This window comes from Chrysochloris asiatica, unplaced genomic scaffold (genome assembly GCF_000296735.1).
Source record: "Chrysochloris asiatica unplaced genomic scaffold, ChrAsi1.0 scaffold00042, whole genome shotgun sequence".
In the NCBI taxonomy this organism is placed as follows: domain Eukaryota; kingdom Metazoa; phylum Chordata; class Mammalia; order Afrosoricida; family Chrysochloridae; genus Chrysochloris; species Chrysochloris asiatica.
Genome location: NW_006408560.1, coordinates 5255121 through 5269484, shown reverse-complemented (window position 1 = coordinate 5269484; position 14364 = coordinate 5255121). Strand labels below are relative to the sequence as shown.

At 40.1% G+C, this 14364-nt stretch overlaps 1 protein-coding gene and 1 pseudogene across 1 annotated transcript in view; both read right to left on the bottom strand.

Moving 5' to 3' along the window:
- The window catches only part of LOC102813791 (Golgi pH regulator-like), a 34469-nt gene extending 26936 nt beyond the window's left edge, over positions 1 to 7533 (bottom strand). Inside the window, exons 1-4 of the mRNA XM_006861322.1 lie at positions 7477 to 7533; positions 5549 to 5652; positions 4572 to 4678; positions 3906 to 4007 (exon numbers count right to left, since the gene is read on the bottom strand). Coding sequence (XP_006861384.1) covers positions 3906 to 4007; positions 4572 to 4678; positions 5549 to 5652; positions 7477 to 7503 — 340 coding nt within the window. The 5' untranslated portion in view covers positions 7504 to 7533. The remainder of the gene's footprint in view (positions 1 to 3905; positions 4008 to 4571; positions 4679 to 5548; positions 5653 to 7476) is intronic.
- Positions 7534 to 9666: 2133 nt separating this feature from the next.
- LOC102813403 lies at positions 9667 to 10002 on the bottom strand (annotated as a pseudogene).
- Positions 10003 to 14364: the final 4362 nt, after the last annotated feature.

Below are 14364 nucleotides of genomic sequence, written 5' to 3'. Positions count from 1 at the left end.
TCCTGTATAGGGTTTCAAGGAGCGACTGGTGGGTTTGAACTGCCTACCTTGAGGTTCAAATTGACCTTATCCTACAGTGCTACACTAGGAATTCAATGACAGTATAATGTTATTAAGTGCCATCGAGTCAATTCTGACTCAGTGACTCTGTATATTGTTGTTGTTATGTGTTGTGGAGTCGGTTCCGACTCATAGTGACCTTGTAAAGGGTTTCCGAGGCTGTACATCTTTACAGGAGCAGAAAGCCTCATCTTTCTCCAGTGGAACAGCTGGTAGTTTTGAACTGCTGACCTTACGGTTCACAGCCCGATTCGTAACCACTATACTACCAGAGCGCCTTCATTAAGTATCTTCTTTTCTGGTTTAAACTACTCGTAGATATTATTGTCATACGTCAGCATTTCTATGACACAAAGGTTAGTCATCATTATTCCTGTTTGTTGTCCTGTCGATTCTGACACAGAGCGATCCATGTGTGCAGAGTAGAACTGCTCCACAGGGTTCTCAAGGGTGTGACCTTTCAGAAGCAGATTGCCAAGACTGTCTTCCGAGGCTTCTCAGGGGGCTTTGAATTGTCAACTTTTTTGGCTAGTGGTGGTGGTGGTGATATGCTGTGGAGTCGGTTCTGATTCCTAGAGACCCTGTACAGGGTTTCCGAGGCTGTAAATCTTTACGGGAGCAGAAAGCCTCATCTTTCTTTCGCGGAATTGCTGGTAGTTTAGAACTGCTGACCCTTAGGGTAGCAGCCCAATTCGTAACCACTATGCTACCAGAGCTCCTTTTTGGCTAGTAGTCAAGAATTAACCATTTGTACTATCCAGTGACTCTACTGTTCCTACATACCAGTTAATTGGAAGGTCAAATGGATGAGCTGACTTGCAGAATACTATCTTATGTTATGCACTGGCTCACAGAGTCCTTCTAGTCTTATATATAGGCTTGGCCTCTCTTACTCTTTGCCACTATGTAATGTCTTCCACTTTGTGCAGTCAGACACTGTGTGTGGATTATCCAAAAGGGCGGCAAAAGTTTATGGAAAAATGGAATTAAAGGCTAATGGAATTTTCCCATGAACTTCTTGAAGCCCCCTTGTATTTATAGACTTTTATTTAAAACTCTCTCTCTAGCTCTTCCCCTCCGCATCCTCTTTAGAATATTCCCACAGAATCTAGAAAAGGAGATGGATGTCAGGTACAATACATGGCATGGCCTTTAGCTTCTCTGTGGCATGGTCTGGTGTGCTGGCTGTTCATAAGGAGAAAGTTGGAGAACAGGTCACAGTCAGGTTTTAGGACACCATGTAATTTTATACTATCATTGACAGAAGCTCAGGTGGGCTCTTTTTATCTTATTCTACCTCATTTATAACATCACAAACAAACTTGTCTCTATGGGCTTATTATGAAATAGGTTTATATGAGAGTTACAATATCAGGGAGCTCTCTACTGCAAATCTTTCCCTATGGGCATGCTGACATATTAGAAAGAACAGAATGTTTCCTACTACTACTTCCTCCTCTTTGTTATACATCTTCTACTTTTATAGCTGTGACCAATTGCAGTTCATCATGATAACAATTACTCACTATCGAATCAAAAGAATCCTATCCCAATCTCTTTTCACCATACCCATGCACACAAGATAAAAACTATTTAGTGGGGAATTTTACCTTCCCCACCTCGCTCTGAAACTTAACTCCCTCTTGAAAACTTGTAAGTCAGCCACTACGTGCCTTTATAGTCCCAACTCCAGCCCCATATTAGGTAGACAATGTCTCAGCTGCCTGTCCCTATCCACCCTGTGTACTGAGGGGATAGGTTTGATTCTTGATGTAAACACTCCTTCCCTCTCAGTTGGTATTTTGAACAACTACATAAGTATAGGTCAAGTTCACCAAATTGTAGCAATTTACACTTGCTTCCTGTATCAAACTTCTTTATTGTCTTCTAGTCAAGTTCTGATCATCAAGACACTGAAGTTAGGTCAAAAGGGTGCTATCTGCAAGTTTGGGCATTCTTCCTATCAGCTGGACGCTTTACTCTCAGCTCTAGTCCCCAGTGGCTAGGTCAGTGTTCATGAAGCCCAGTCTTTTTTATAATTTTGAGTTTTGTTCCACATTGTCTCCCACTCTATCTGGAACCTTCTAATGTGATCTTTTTCAGAGCAGTTGGTAGCGATAGCCGGGCTGGTGCTTCTGGTCTCAGAGTCATGGAGACTGATGTATGTGTATACCATTAGTCCATGGACTAATTGATCCCAATCACCTTCAATTTTCACCACTCTTCTTTCTTCCTTCCTCACATGGGGAGATGCATAATTGTACCTTACGTGGCTGCTCATGAGTTTTTAAGATCCTAGGTGCTACTCACCAAAGTAGGAGGTAGAACATTGTCTTTGCGGGCTGTGTAACGTCAGTTGACTATGGTGTCCCCAAGACTTCAGTCCTGAGACTCTACCTACCTTAAATTTCTTGATCTTATTTAATACCTTAGAGACTAACACTTAAGGTTATTTACTGATAATGTGCCAGGTTCCACACTAGAGACTAGGCATACAAAGTTATAGGTGATAAATATGTATCCGGGTGGAAGTAATTAATACTGTCTAATAAAGCTGTCCTGGTGTGGTGCTACAGGATAAGCAATGAACTGCTAACCACAAGCTCATCAGTTCAAACCGACTAGCCACTCATTGGAAATCCTATACAGGGCTGCTAAGAGTCGGAACTGACTTGACAGCACTTAACAACAATGATGGCCACAGGAGTCCTGGTGGTACAGTGGTTAAAGTACTCAGCTGCTAACTGAATGGTTGGTGGTTCAAACCCACCAGCAGCACCAAGAGGGAAAGCTATTATAGCCTTGAAAACCCTGTGAGGCAGTTTTACTCTGTCTTATAGGATAACGCTATGAGTTGAAATTGACTTGACAGCAATGAGTTTGGCTTTAAGGTCCTTGGGTGGCTCAAATAGTTTGTGCTCATCTATAGTTTGTTTGTGACAGGCTGCTAACCTCAAAGGTTAGCTGTTCAAACCCACCCACTGGCTCTGTGGAGGAATGGCCTGGTGAACTGCTTTCATAAAGATTACAGCCAAGCAAACCATATGGAACAGTTCCACTCTGTAACACTTGAGGTCACCATGAGTTGGAACTGACTCATTGGCAACTAAAACAATAGGAGATGGATTCACTTAAAATTCATTCGAATCACCCTCTGGCATCTTTTCGTACTAGGCTGTAAACTAAAAGCCACCCTTTCCAGACTTACTTGCAGCTATGGTTGTGAATGTTACCTGGTTTCATGACAACTGACATGAGACCTAAAAGATCAAAGTAAACAATGCAGGGTGGTAACAGCACCTGGGAGCTGGTCAGTTTGAATTGCTGACCTTGTGGTTAACAGTGTATTTTCCTAAAATTCACTCCCATAAACATCACTTGAGCAGTGGTCATCCACCTTTTGGGTCACAGATCCCTGTGAGAATCTGATGAAAGCATATGGCTATCTCATCCCCAGAGTCCTGGTATGGCACTACAAAGTCAGCGGTTCAAAGCTACCAGCCACTCTTCAGAAACCCGGCATGACCTGAGGGCACTTAACAACAAAAAAATCTCACCCCTAATCTATTCACATTATTCAGTATACAAAATCTATAGGTTTAAGGCCATAATCACTCCCTCCCCAACCTTATTTTCTTGGAATTTATTCACTAATACAAGGTCAACAAGTCTTGCTCTAGAACAAATTTTGATATCTCCTAGATGAGGGAGAATTTTAATTGTAAAACAAAAGTTTTAGAGAAATAACACTGTTTAGGGAAATAACCCACAATCAGATATTTTAATAAAATGTTTTCAACATTAGAAAGCTAAATACTCACCCCCACCCTCTGCCATACACTTACCATGTTTTGGGCTGAGAATGGGAAATGGATCTCCTAGTTTCCAGAAGAAATACATGAAGGTCAACCATAAGACACATGAAAAAAGCACTCGCTGTTTATGCACTAAGACAGAGGAGACAAGACTCGTTAGGGAAAATGGACATGCAGGTATGTGAAAGAGCTTGCTCTACTTATAAATACTGTTAAGTGCCAATGAGTCAATTCCAACTCATAATGACCCTGTATAGGGCTTCTGTGGAGTGACTGGTGGATTTGAACTGCAGATCTTGCAGTTAGCAGTTCAGTACTTACCCTACAGTGCCACTCCAAGACCCCATGCTAATTAATATTTGAGTAGCTTGTTCACTTGTCAAATACATAATGAGACACACAATTTTTAGTGAAAGCATGTTTATCACCATAGCGAAATTTGACTGAAATGGAGATGTGGGCTGAATTACGAGACATATAAGGTGGCAGAAACAGAAGAAAGCTGTAGTAGGACAACTGATCCAATAAGTCATTCAATAAGTATTTGTGTGTCAACCGTTTTACGATGCTGTGTGTAAGCTGCCTAGAAATAGCAGCAGCTACTGAAAGTAATGTAGAAATGAAGCTCTCCACACCACAATCCCCTCAAATACACATCTCAATCTATGCACTGACATGAGAACGTAAAATACTCACACAGTCGGATGTTGCTGACAACAAAGTAACTGATGTAAAAAGGCACCAGGAAAACCAAGATCAGCAGAATTACACACAGGTTCATTTTCCAGTGAAAATAGCGAGAGCTGCAATTCAAGTTAAAGAACCATTATTGGGCTGCGGAGAAGGCAACACTTTAAATCTCTTAAGTATCCCAAAGCACCCTCAATTCTGTGAACTAATGCTGAATATATTTTATCCAACTAGTCAGTTCATTTATAGACATTAAAAAAATAGATAAAAAGATAAATGTGACCACTTTAGTCTCCCAACAACATCACTCACTAAAATGAGAATGCTAATGCTTTAGCTCTAAGCATAGACACGGTAGACCATGACATGATCAACACGTATGAGGGAGCTTCAAAAAGTTCATGAAAAACTTCAATGAAAAGATTGCTTCCCTTCTCTGCTAGGAGTCTTATTCCAACATAAGAATTCAAGCAAGAATCAGTTGGAGAGATTATCCAATAAACTAACAAATCTTATATTTGGAGGGATAAGAAGTTGCTTTTAAAAAAACACTGTATGTTCAATCGAGACTCGACCATACTTGTAAAATCACCACTGATAACCAAACCAGCAAGAATTAGAGCTCAGTTAAACAGTTACATAGTACTGAGCATAAAATTTGAGTCTTTTCAGGTAGAGATTTTCAATTAACAGGAAATGAAGGACCAGCACTGGAATTCAGTAAGAGTCGAGGGGAAATATAAGGCTACTAGGAGTGAATACATTCCATCTAATTAGTCAACTTTTTCTTCCTGCTGTCTCACAATCTTTGTCAAATCAGTTACTAAGGTGGTTGGGACTCATATTTGCTATGCTCATTGTGGTAATGGAGATTAAACTAACCACATAGTAAATTTTTTCAGCTAAGAGACCAAGTAACTTTTCCACTAAAGAAATTAACACGGTTCTCTTCAAGAGGAGAGGTATAATGTACCCATACACACCTGCTATTCAACACTCCTAAGATCTCAAAGATGATGAGCTCGAACATGGTGCAAGAAAATGCAAACGTCACAGAGAAGATCACCTGCACAACATACTGACGCACCTGTTAAAGGCCAAACAAAGATGAAGAGTCATGTCCTTGTTTTAAATATTAAACTGATAATCACTTTCTGGTTATGAGTCAGAAAACGAATTCTGAAGAAACTCTTAGGTCACTGGGACTAGGGCTGTGGCCACAACTTGCCCAGAACTAGTCATAAATCAAAGTTAGGTGGCTCTACTGAACTTTTAAAAAACACAACGTATATATATGTACATATATATATATTAATCTTTCTATAAATGCTACATCACTATATAATCCAAACTGTATCAGTGAATCAAGGGTCACTACTGCCCACATCCTCCTAGGGATGAAGAATTTGAAGCACAAGAAGATGAAGCAGAAGCAGTACTTAGAATTTCTGGCACACATTAATAAACAATGACAAATGAAAGCATATATGAGGAGGCTTCAAAAAGTTTGTAGGAGAATGGAATGAAAAGATAATGGGACTGTACAGAAACAATCTGAAGTTTCCTCATAGAATGGATAATAGTAAAAGAGGTTCTTCAACACTCTGCAGACTTTTAGATCAGTTCTGGAACCTCTCCTGGGCGGCCTTAAGGAATCTGGGCTCTTTTGGACCACAATCCAAATTCTTGGGTGGGGTTAAATGGTGAACATCCTAGAAATGATCCAAAGGAAGTTTGTACTTATTACCAAAAGAGGAGGATTAAGAACTGCCCAGCCTATCTGATATAATTTGATGAACTTGACCTATACCTATGGATGCAGTAGCTCAAAGGAGGAAACAAATACCTACTGCAAGAATCATTCCCACCCCCTCCACACAAAGACTACACAGGGATGGGCAACTTGGACATTGGCTACCCAAAATGGGGGAGCTACAAAGGCAGGAAGTGACTGGCTTACAAGCTTTCAAGAGGGAACCTAGATCCACAGGGCATGGAGGAAGGTAGAGTCTCCAATGAGTAGTATCTAACCTGTCTAGAAAGGGCTGATGAAAAGAAATGCAGATGGGTCTCTTGGGATGCAATAGTGAATAATTGTTATCAGGACCGATTGGGAGGGTTGGAAATGTAAAGGTGGACATTTTATAGCAAGAAGGGGAGTGATTAACTTTTCAGTCTAGGAGCGGAGGGCCCTGGGACCATCAATGGAGAAGAGCAGAGAGCGGTGTTGTCTGAGATGGAGACAGAGACGATGATGCAGAGAGATGTAGCAGCTGGGGACTATAGATCCAGAGGGGGAAAGGAGCTATGTGCTGATAACCGGGGGGTGGTAGGGGGTGGGGGTAGGGCAGGCTTGCAGGTTATACCATTTGGTTGGTTGATGATGCATGGACGGGATTGTAACTATGGCAATGAAACGATATATGATGGAATGAATGTAAAACTAATGGTCCCCCATGTAAACGATCACATAATTCACAATAAAACATTAAAAAAAAAAAAAAAAGAACCGTCCAGCCTAGGGTGGTGTTTTTCTGAATCCAAGGCATAAGATAAGAACCAGACTAACCTTTACATTTTGATATTAACATATTATAAAATAAAATTAATTATTTGACAAAGAATAACTTCCTGGGTTTATACTTTGGTGCCTATATTGACATGACTAAGATATTTCCTTGCTGCTGGAACTCATGACTTGTCTTTTTGAAAAAAACAAAACAAAACAAAACAAAAAACCAAACAAGTAAGCTGAATTCTATTCTTCAGTTTAAGAATTGTGTAGTACTATTTTGGCAAAGACTCCTTATCTTCAATGGATAGAGTCTAGCTTTAGTGGAGGCAACCGTCTCCCATCATTTTTAAACAATGTGAATTTATAAAGTCTTAGCAAAACCCAAACAATCCTTACCTCATAGTCCTTAAACAATTGGCGCATGAAGAAAAGCCACCCAAATCCAAAGAAAAATATCTGGAAGAGAAAGAAGACAGAATGTCAACATAGATTTTCTTGTGAGAAATGCCTTATAAAGTCTATTTTATGCTAAAAGGTCTGTTTACTTAGAGACTGTTAACTTATTTCAGAGATTAAAGACAAACTCCACTTACATAAGGCCTACTTATAAAAATCCGTAATTATTGGGAGTCGATATTGAAACGTTCTTATATTTTTGAAATTGGAAGTGCAAACCCTTGAGCATGATTTAGCATAGACTGATGCTGTACGATAAGCACTGAACTGCTAACCACAAGGTCAGCAGTTCAATCCCAATAGTAGCTTATTGGAAACCCTATATAGGGGTCACTATGAGTCAGAACCAACTTGATGGCACATAACAACTCTAATCTTTGGGAAAAAATTTTTTTTTATTGTGAATTGAGTGAAGGTTTACAGAGCAGATCATCAGCTTTACATTCAACTAGTCATATATATACACTTTGCTTCATTACATGCTTGCAATTCCCTTCATGTACCAACAGTTAACAGTATTTACCTCTATTCACCTTTACTGCATTCCTCCTTGTGTCTCAGGCTACCTTCATCTTTCCTCTGCTAACCTTGCTCTTTTGTATATTTCCTACTGTCACCCATGTTAACATGTGTATATCCTCTAGCCTGTGAATAATCCTCCACTTTCATCCCCCCACCCCCATAACCATCATAGATAGTTTCATTAAGAAAATCTTTTCACTTTTTATAACTTTGGTCTCAGACAATATTTGTCCTTTTGTGATTGTTTAATTTCACTCAGCATCATGTCCTCCAGGCTCATTCATGTTGTGAGGGGTTTCACAGATTCATCATTATCCAGTTTATTGTAGTATCCCATGGTACATATGTACTAAAGTTTAACCATTCTTCTGTTGATAGGCATTTATGCTGTCTCCATTTTTTTGATATGTCTCTTGTATATAGCATATTGAAAGAGCCTGTTTTCTTATTCATTCCGCTCTGTTTCTTTTTTTTTTTGAGAAAAGCCAGCATAAAGCACTTTTATTGCAATAATAAAACTTGAAATTCTTATGTGGTGCAGAAGATGGGAGGAGGAGTGGGGCAGCAGCAACTTCTCTCACCAAATCACTACACAGGACAGCAAAGGGGTAAGAGGGGGAAGGAAAAAGCCAGGAAACCGTTGAGATCAGCAGGGGGAGCTGAGCATCAAAAAACAGGAGATGCTGAAGCTGCGATGACCAGCATCATTTTCTTAGCGAACACGCAAGGATTTGTCATGATGGCTGGGCTTTCGTTGGGTGTTAAGTGTCTACAAACAGCACCTTCAATTTAAACTTTCAACTAAAGTTCTTAAAATTTAAGAAGTGGTGGATTTTTGATAGTTACGAAAATTACAAAAGTCCTGAAAATGTTAGAAAAAACATAGGATGGCCAAAAAAAAAAAAGGCAAACCAGGCCATAAAGAAGGCTTCAAGAGGTCCATGCTGGCCCATGGTGTCCAACACCACAGTGGAAACCACCTGCTTTCGAAAGGCAGAAAGTTTAAGGGGAAGGTGAGTGAGGCCAGGGGAGGCAAAGGTGCTCCGATTCCCCACTTCAGTTTGGAGTAGGGCTTTGAATTCAACCCAAGGACATTTCTCAACGTGGAGAAAAAAATCATCCTTCAATGCCTCACATCTGCTATGGCTTTGCAGCGCAGCAGCACGAATGTTTAATATATAATAAAAGTTTCATCCAAAAAAATAAGATAAAATAAAGTTTCTTGTACCCTCCTCCCACCCCACACCAATCCCTAAAGTTCACCCATTGTGCTGTTAATACTGGATCATATACTTAACTGAAAACCTAGATCCAAAAGACTGAAACTGAATCTTCACCCCAAAACCAGAACGAAATAAAATAAGTAACTGAGGTGGGTGGCATATAGTTTAAGTCACTTACATACAAGGAAAAAGGGGAAGAGAAAATGGAGGTGTCAGAAGCAAAGCTGAGTGACATAACACATTCAATCAGGGTTGATGTTTATAGAAAGAGTGTAGTTGAACGTCGGGAAAAGCTCCATACGGAGTCACGTGCGCGTGTCTGGAGGCGCCAGATCCCTCTGTGGCAGATCCAAGAACAGGTAGCTAGGGGAGGAGGCCATTCCTGTCATTCCAGTTTTAGAAGCTCCACATCAAAGATGAGAGTGGCGTTTGGTGGGATGATGCCTGGGTGTCCAGTGGCACCGTAAGCATAGTCTGAGGAGATGGTCAGTTTGGCTCTTTGACCCACGCTCATCTGGGCAACCCCTTCTTCCCAGCCTCGGATCACCTCCTGCTTGCGTAGCATAAACTTAAAGGGCTTGTTTCTGTCCCAGGAGGAATCAAATTTCTTTCCATCTTCAAGCATCCCCGTGTAGTGCACCACGCAGGTCTGGCGGCTTCGGAAGGTGCGCCCGTCTCCGGGGTAGATGGTCTCCACCTGCACTCCCATGGCGGTGGCTGACGCTGGGCGGACGGTGTGGACCAAGAGCAGACCTGGCTGCGACTCTCCGCTCTGTTTCTTGATTCCATTTACATCCAGTATAATCATCAATAGGTATGAATTGGCTGCTGTCATTTTTCTGTGTGTGGTGCTGTTGCACTCTTTGTTCCACATAATTTTTTGATCTCATTTTGCTTGTGGGATTTCTTTTCAATTACATTTCTGTTGTGCTAACGGAGTCTTGGTGTGGCACTGTGGTTAATGCGCTAGACTGCAAAGTCGGTTTAAACTACAAGGTCACCGGTTCAAACTCACCAGCTGCTCCTCGGAAACCCTATACAGGGTTGTTATGGGTTGGAACTGACTCAACGGCATTTGACAACAACAATGTTTACTAAATCGTGATTTTCCTTTGTTTATTATGATAAATATTATTTGAAGGTGTATTATTTGTCTTTGAGGTTACCCTGCAATTTATGAATTTTTTCCCTGCTTAAAACATTATTTTATCTTTAAATTTACTTGACTTCCTTGCCATTTTAAAGTTCTGTATCTGCACCATTCCCTCTTTTTGCTTTGTAGTTGACTTCATTATACATTGATATCTTTGGTTCTCTGTTTTCAGTCTTGGAGGTTTTATTTAACTTAAAAAACTTCTATATTTGGATTGCCCTCTGGGTGGTGGTATCATGTATGGTAATCTCAGGCTGCTATCTGCTGTTGTTGAATCTCAGCCAAAGAACACACCCTTTAGTATTTTTTGTTAAGCTAGTCTAGTTATTATGAATTCCTTTAATTTCTATTTATCTGGAAAAATCCAAATTTTACCATCGGATTTAAGGGACAACTTTGCTGGTTATATGATTCTTGGTTGGTAATTTTTTTCATTCAGAGTTTTGTGTATGCCATCTCATTGCCTTCTTGCCTTCCTGGCTTCTGCTGAGAAATCAGAGCTTAGTTTTATTGATTGTCCTTAGTAGGTAACTATTTGTTTTTCCCAAGCTGCTGGCAGGATTCTTTCCTTGTCTTTGGTTTTTGAAAGTTTCATTAGGACATGTCTTGGTGATTTTCTTTTGGGATCTGCCGTTTGGGGTTCGTTCAGTTTCTTGTATGCTTATCTTTTTGTCTTTCATGATGCTAAGGACATTTTCTTCCAACAGCTGTCGGACAATTGTCTCTTCCTGTTCTGGTATTCCAATCACCTGTAAGTTGTTCTTCTTCATGGCATCCCACATAACTCTTAGCTTCCTTCAGATTTTTTCATTCTTTTTTCTGATTGTCTTTCTAATATACTAGTATTGAGAGATTTATCTTCAAGTTTACTAATTCGGACTTCCATTGCTTCGAATCCTCTCCTTTACCCTTTCAATGTATTGTCCATTTCTGAAAACTTAGTATTAATCTTCTGGATTTCTAACTGCAGGTTTTGTATTATTTCAAAATTTGCATTTATTTTGTCTGCTTGTTCTTGAAGAGTTTTCAGGAATTCTTCTTAAGTTTTTTCTGAGTTCTCCTTGCTTTTTTTAATCTTTCTGTAAAGCCATTGAAGGTTCCAAAATATTATGTTGACAAATTTCCTTCTATTGCTATTTTGCTGAGTAATTTTTTTTTTTTAATTATGAAAGGGTGTTTTATTTTGTCAAATCCTTTTTCTACATCAATTGAGAAGATGTGAGGACCCCCCACAATCCAAGGAATGCCCTAGACTACCTATAAGGAAGGAATTAGCATGGCTGAGACCGGGACTTGGGACTCTAGAACTCTGGGAAAACAAATTTCTGTTCTCTAAAGCCACCACCTACTTTTGGTATTTCTGTTATAAGAACTATGACAAGGAACATAAGGAAAGCAGTTTGAAGTGTGAGGTAGAGGCAGGAACCAGACTGTGCTGGGTTGGGATGAATGGGAGGTAAAGCAGTAGAGACAATAAGCACAAATCACTCTACAATGAGAAGGAGAGAAAACATAAGGCAGTAGACTAGAGAAGCAGGGTACAGGGAGGTTTTTTTCCTGAAATGGGAAAACATTTGCTGTGCTTAAAGGCCAAAGGGAAAAAAGCAGTAGAGAGATAAACAAGTACGTGAGGGAACTGATGGACCACCCTGGAAGATTAGTTACTGATGTTATTAATTTATTATTATTGTTAGCTGTTGTTGTTAGGTGTCATCGAGTCGGTACTGACTCATAGTGACCCTATGCACAGCAGAATGAAACACTGCCCAGTCCTGGGCCAACCTCACAATTGTTGTCACGCTTGAGCCCATTGATGCTGCCACTCTGTCAATCTATTTCACTGGGGGGAGGGGGTCTTCCTCTTTTTCTCTGACCCTCCACCTTATTGTTGTTGTAAAGTGCCGTTGAGTCAATTCCGACCCATAGCAACCCTGTATAGGGTTTCCAAGGAGCGGCTGGTTAGCTTGAACTGCCAACCTTGCAGTTCGAAGGGCTTTGCAGTCTGCCACATTAACCCACAGCGTCACACCAGGACTCTTTGCAAACATGATATCCTTCTCCAGTGACCAGTCCCTCCTGACAATATGTCCAAAGTATGACAGATGAAGTTTGGCCATCCTGGCCTCCAAGAAGCACTCTGGCTGCACTTCTTCCAACTCGGATCTGTTTATTCTTTTGGCAGCCCATGGTACTTCACTATATTCTATGCATTCCACATGTGTACCAATGTAATACGATAGGGTCTATTGGCTTCATTTCACAGAGAAAACTGAGGCTTAGAGAAGTTGAGTAATTTGCCAAGTCATACAGTATGCTAAGAGTCCTGGTGTAGCACTGTAGGATAAACACTGGACTGCTAATGGCAAGGCTGGTGGTTCAAACCCACCAGCCACTCCTCAGAAACCCTACACAGAGTCTTGGAAACCCTATACAGAGTTGCTATGAGTTGGAACTGATTCAATGGCACTTAACAACAACAGCAATAACATACTATCAGAATCAGGATTGAATCTGAAGCCTGTGTTTCTTACTCTAAAGCCTGTATTCTTAACCAATTCACAATTAAAGTGCTCCAAGATGAAGGAAAAAGTGGAGAGTGAGACTTCAAGGAGGAATAGGGTGCACCCCATTTTCTGAGATGGGAGGAAAGGAGGTGAGAAGGGTTATGGATATAGGTAGCTGCTTAGATGAAAATGATGGAAGTAGGAGGTCACATCTTTGAGCCTCATTTCTCTTGAAAAATAGGCGGTAGGATCATCTGCTAAGGGTAAGGAAGGTGAGGATGTGACCTCCTACTTCCAGCATTTTCATCTAAGCAGTTACTTACCCATTATCCATCTTGAAAGGAGCTTTGAAGAGAGTGATAAAGATTCAGAGTAACCAAGAGGGGAATGGGACAAGTAGCTGGCTTAAGTCGCAAAAAAGAATGATTCAGTAAGTCCTAAACCCATGTGCTACACAGCAGTGTGATTTTCTCCAGCAGCTTCTAGGCTCCTGCATTAGTAGTACACAAACCACAACAGTAATACAGTGTCCTTGTATCTGAAAGTAAAGAAACAAGAAGATATAATAAGAAAGCAAGCTTGGGTCCAGGAACCCAGAGCAAGTAGAAAAGGAAGGGATAAATAGATTAAGAGGCCTTTTTGACTACATAAATCATTATCCATACAGAAAGATATTGATTTGAGAGTTTAAGAGTCCACATTTATATGGTTTATGAGCTATAATTGAAACTGGTAACGTTGGGCAATTAGAACCAGGAGTTATAAGTTGGTGCAGATAAAGAGAGGTCACCAAGATCACTCTGAAATGGAACTTTAGACAAGGATAAGAAAACAAGTGAGGAATATAAGTCAATACGAGGGGACAAAATAATGAAAGAAAAAGAAATAATACTTTACTAACATTAAACTTATTCTTGCTAATTATTAAAATTACTAATATTTCATATTAACAAAGCAAGGTTAAAAAATATCTTTGAAAAACTAAAATGGAGGGAAAAAGCAACTAGGGAACTCATTGAGCCCATGGTAAATGTGAATTCTGGCATGATTTTTTGTTGTTGCTGTTAAGTGCTATAATTTCTGACTTAGCAGTCCTGTATAGGGTTTCCAAGGAATGGCTGGTGGGTTTGAACTGCTTACCTTGTGGTCAGCAGTCTGGTGATTAACCTACAATGCCACACCAGGACTCTGCAGAGGATCTAAAAATTATGGCAAAAGGACTTTCAAATGGCTTATAAATAAAAGAGACGGCACATAGCCTCTAATTCAAAAAAGTGTTGTTATTATTAGAATTGTACAGAGTACAGCTTTGACCTTAGGACTGAGTGTATACTTTGGAACTGATAAGTCTTATGACTGTATAGAAGACTTGTAGTAGTTACTTTGACAAAAATGACATCTAGATTGAAAATTAGCTACAAAGAAA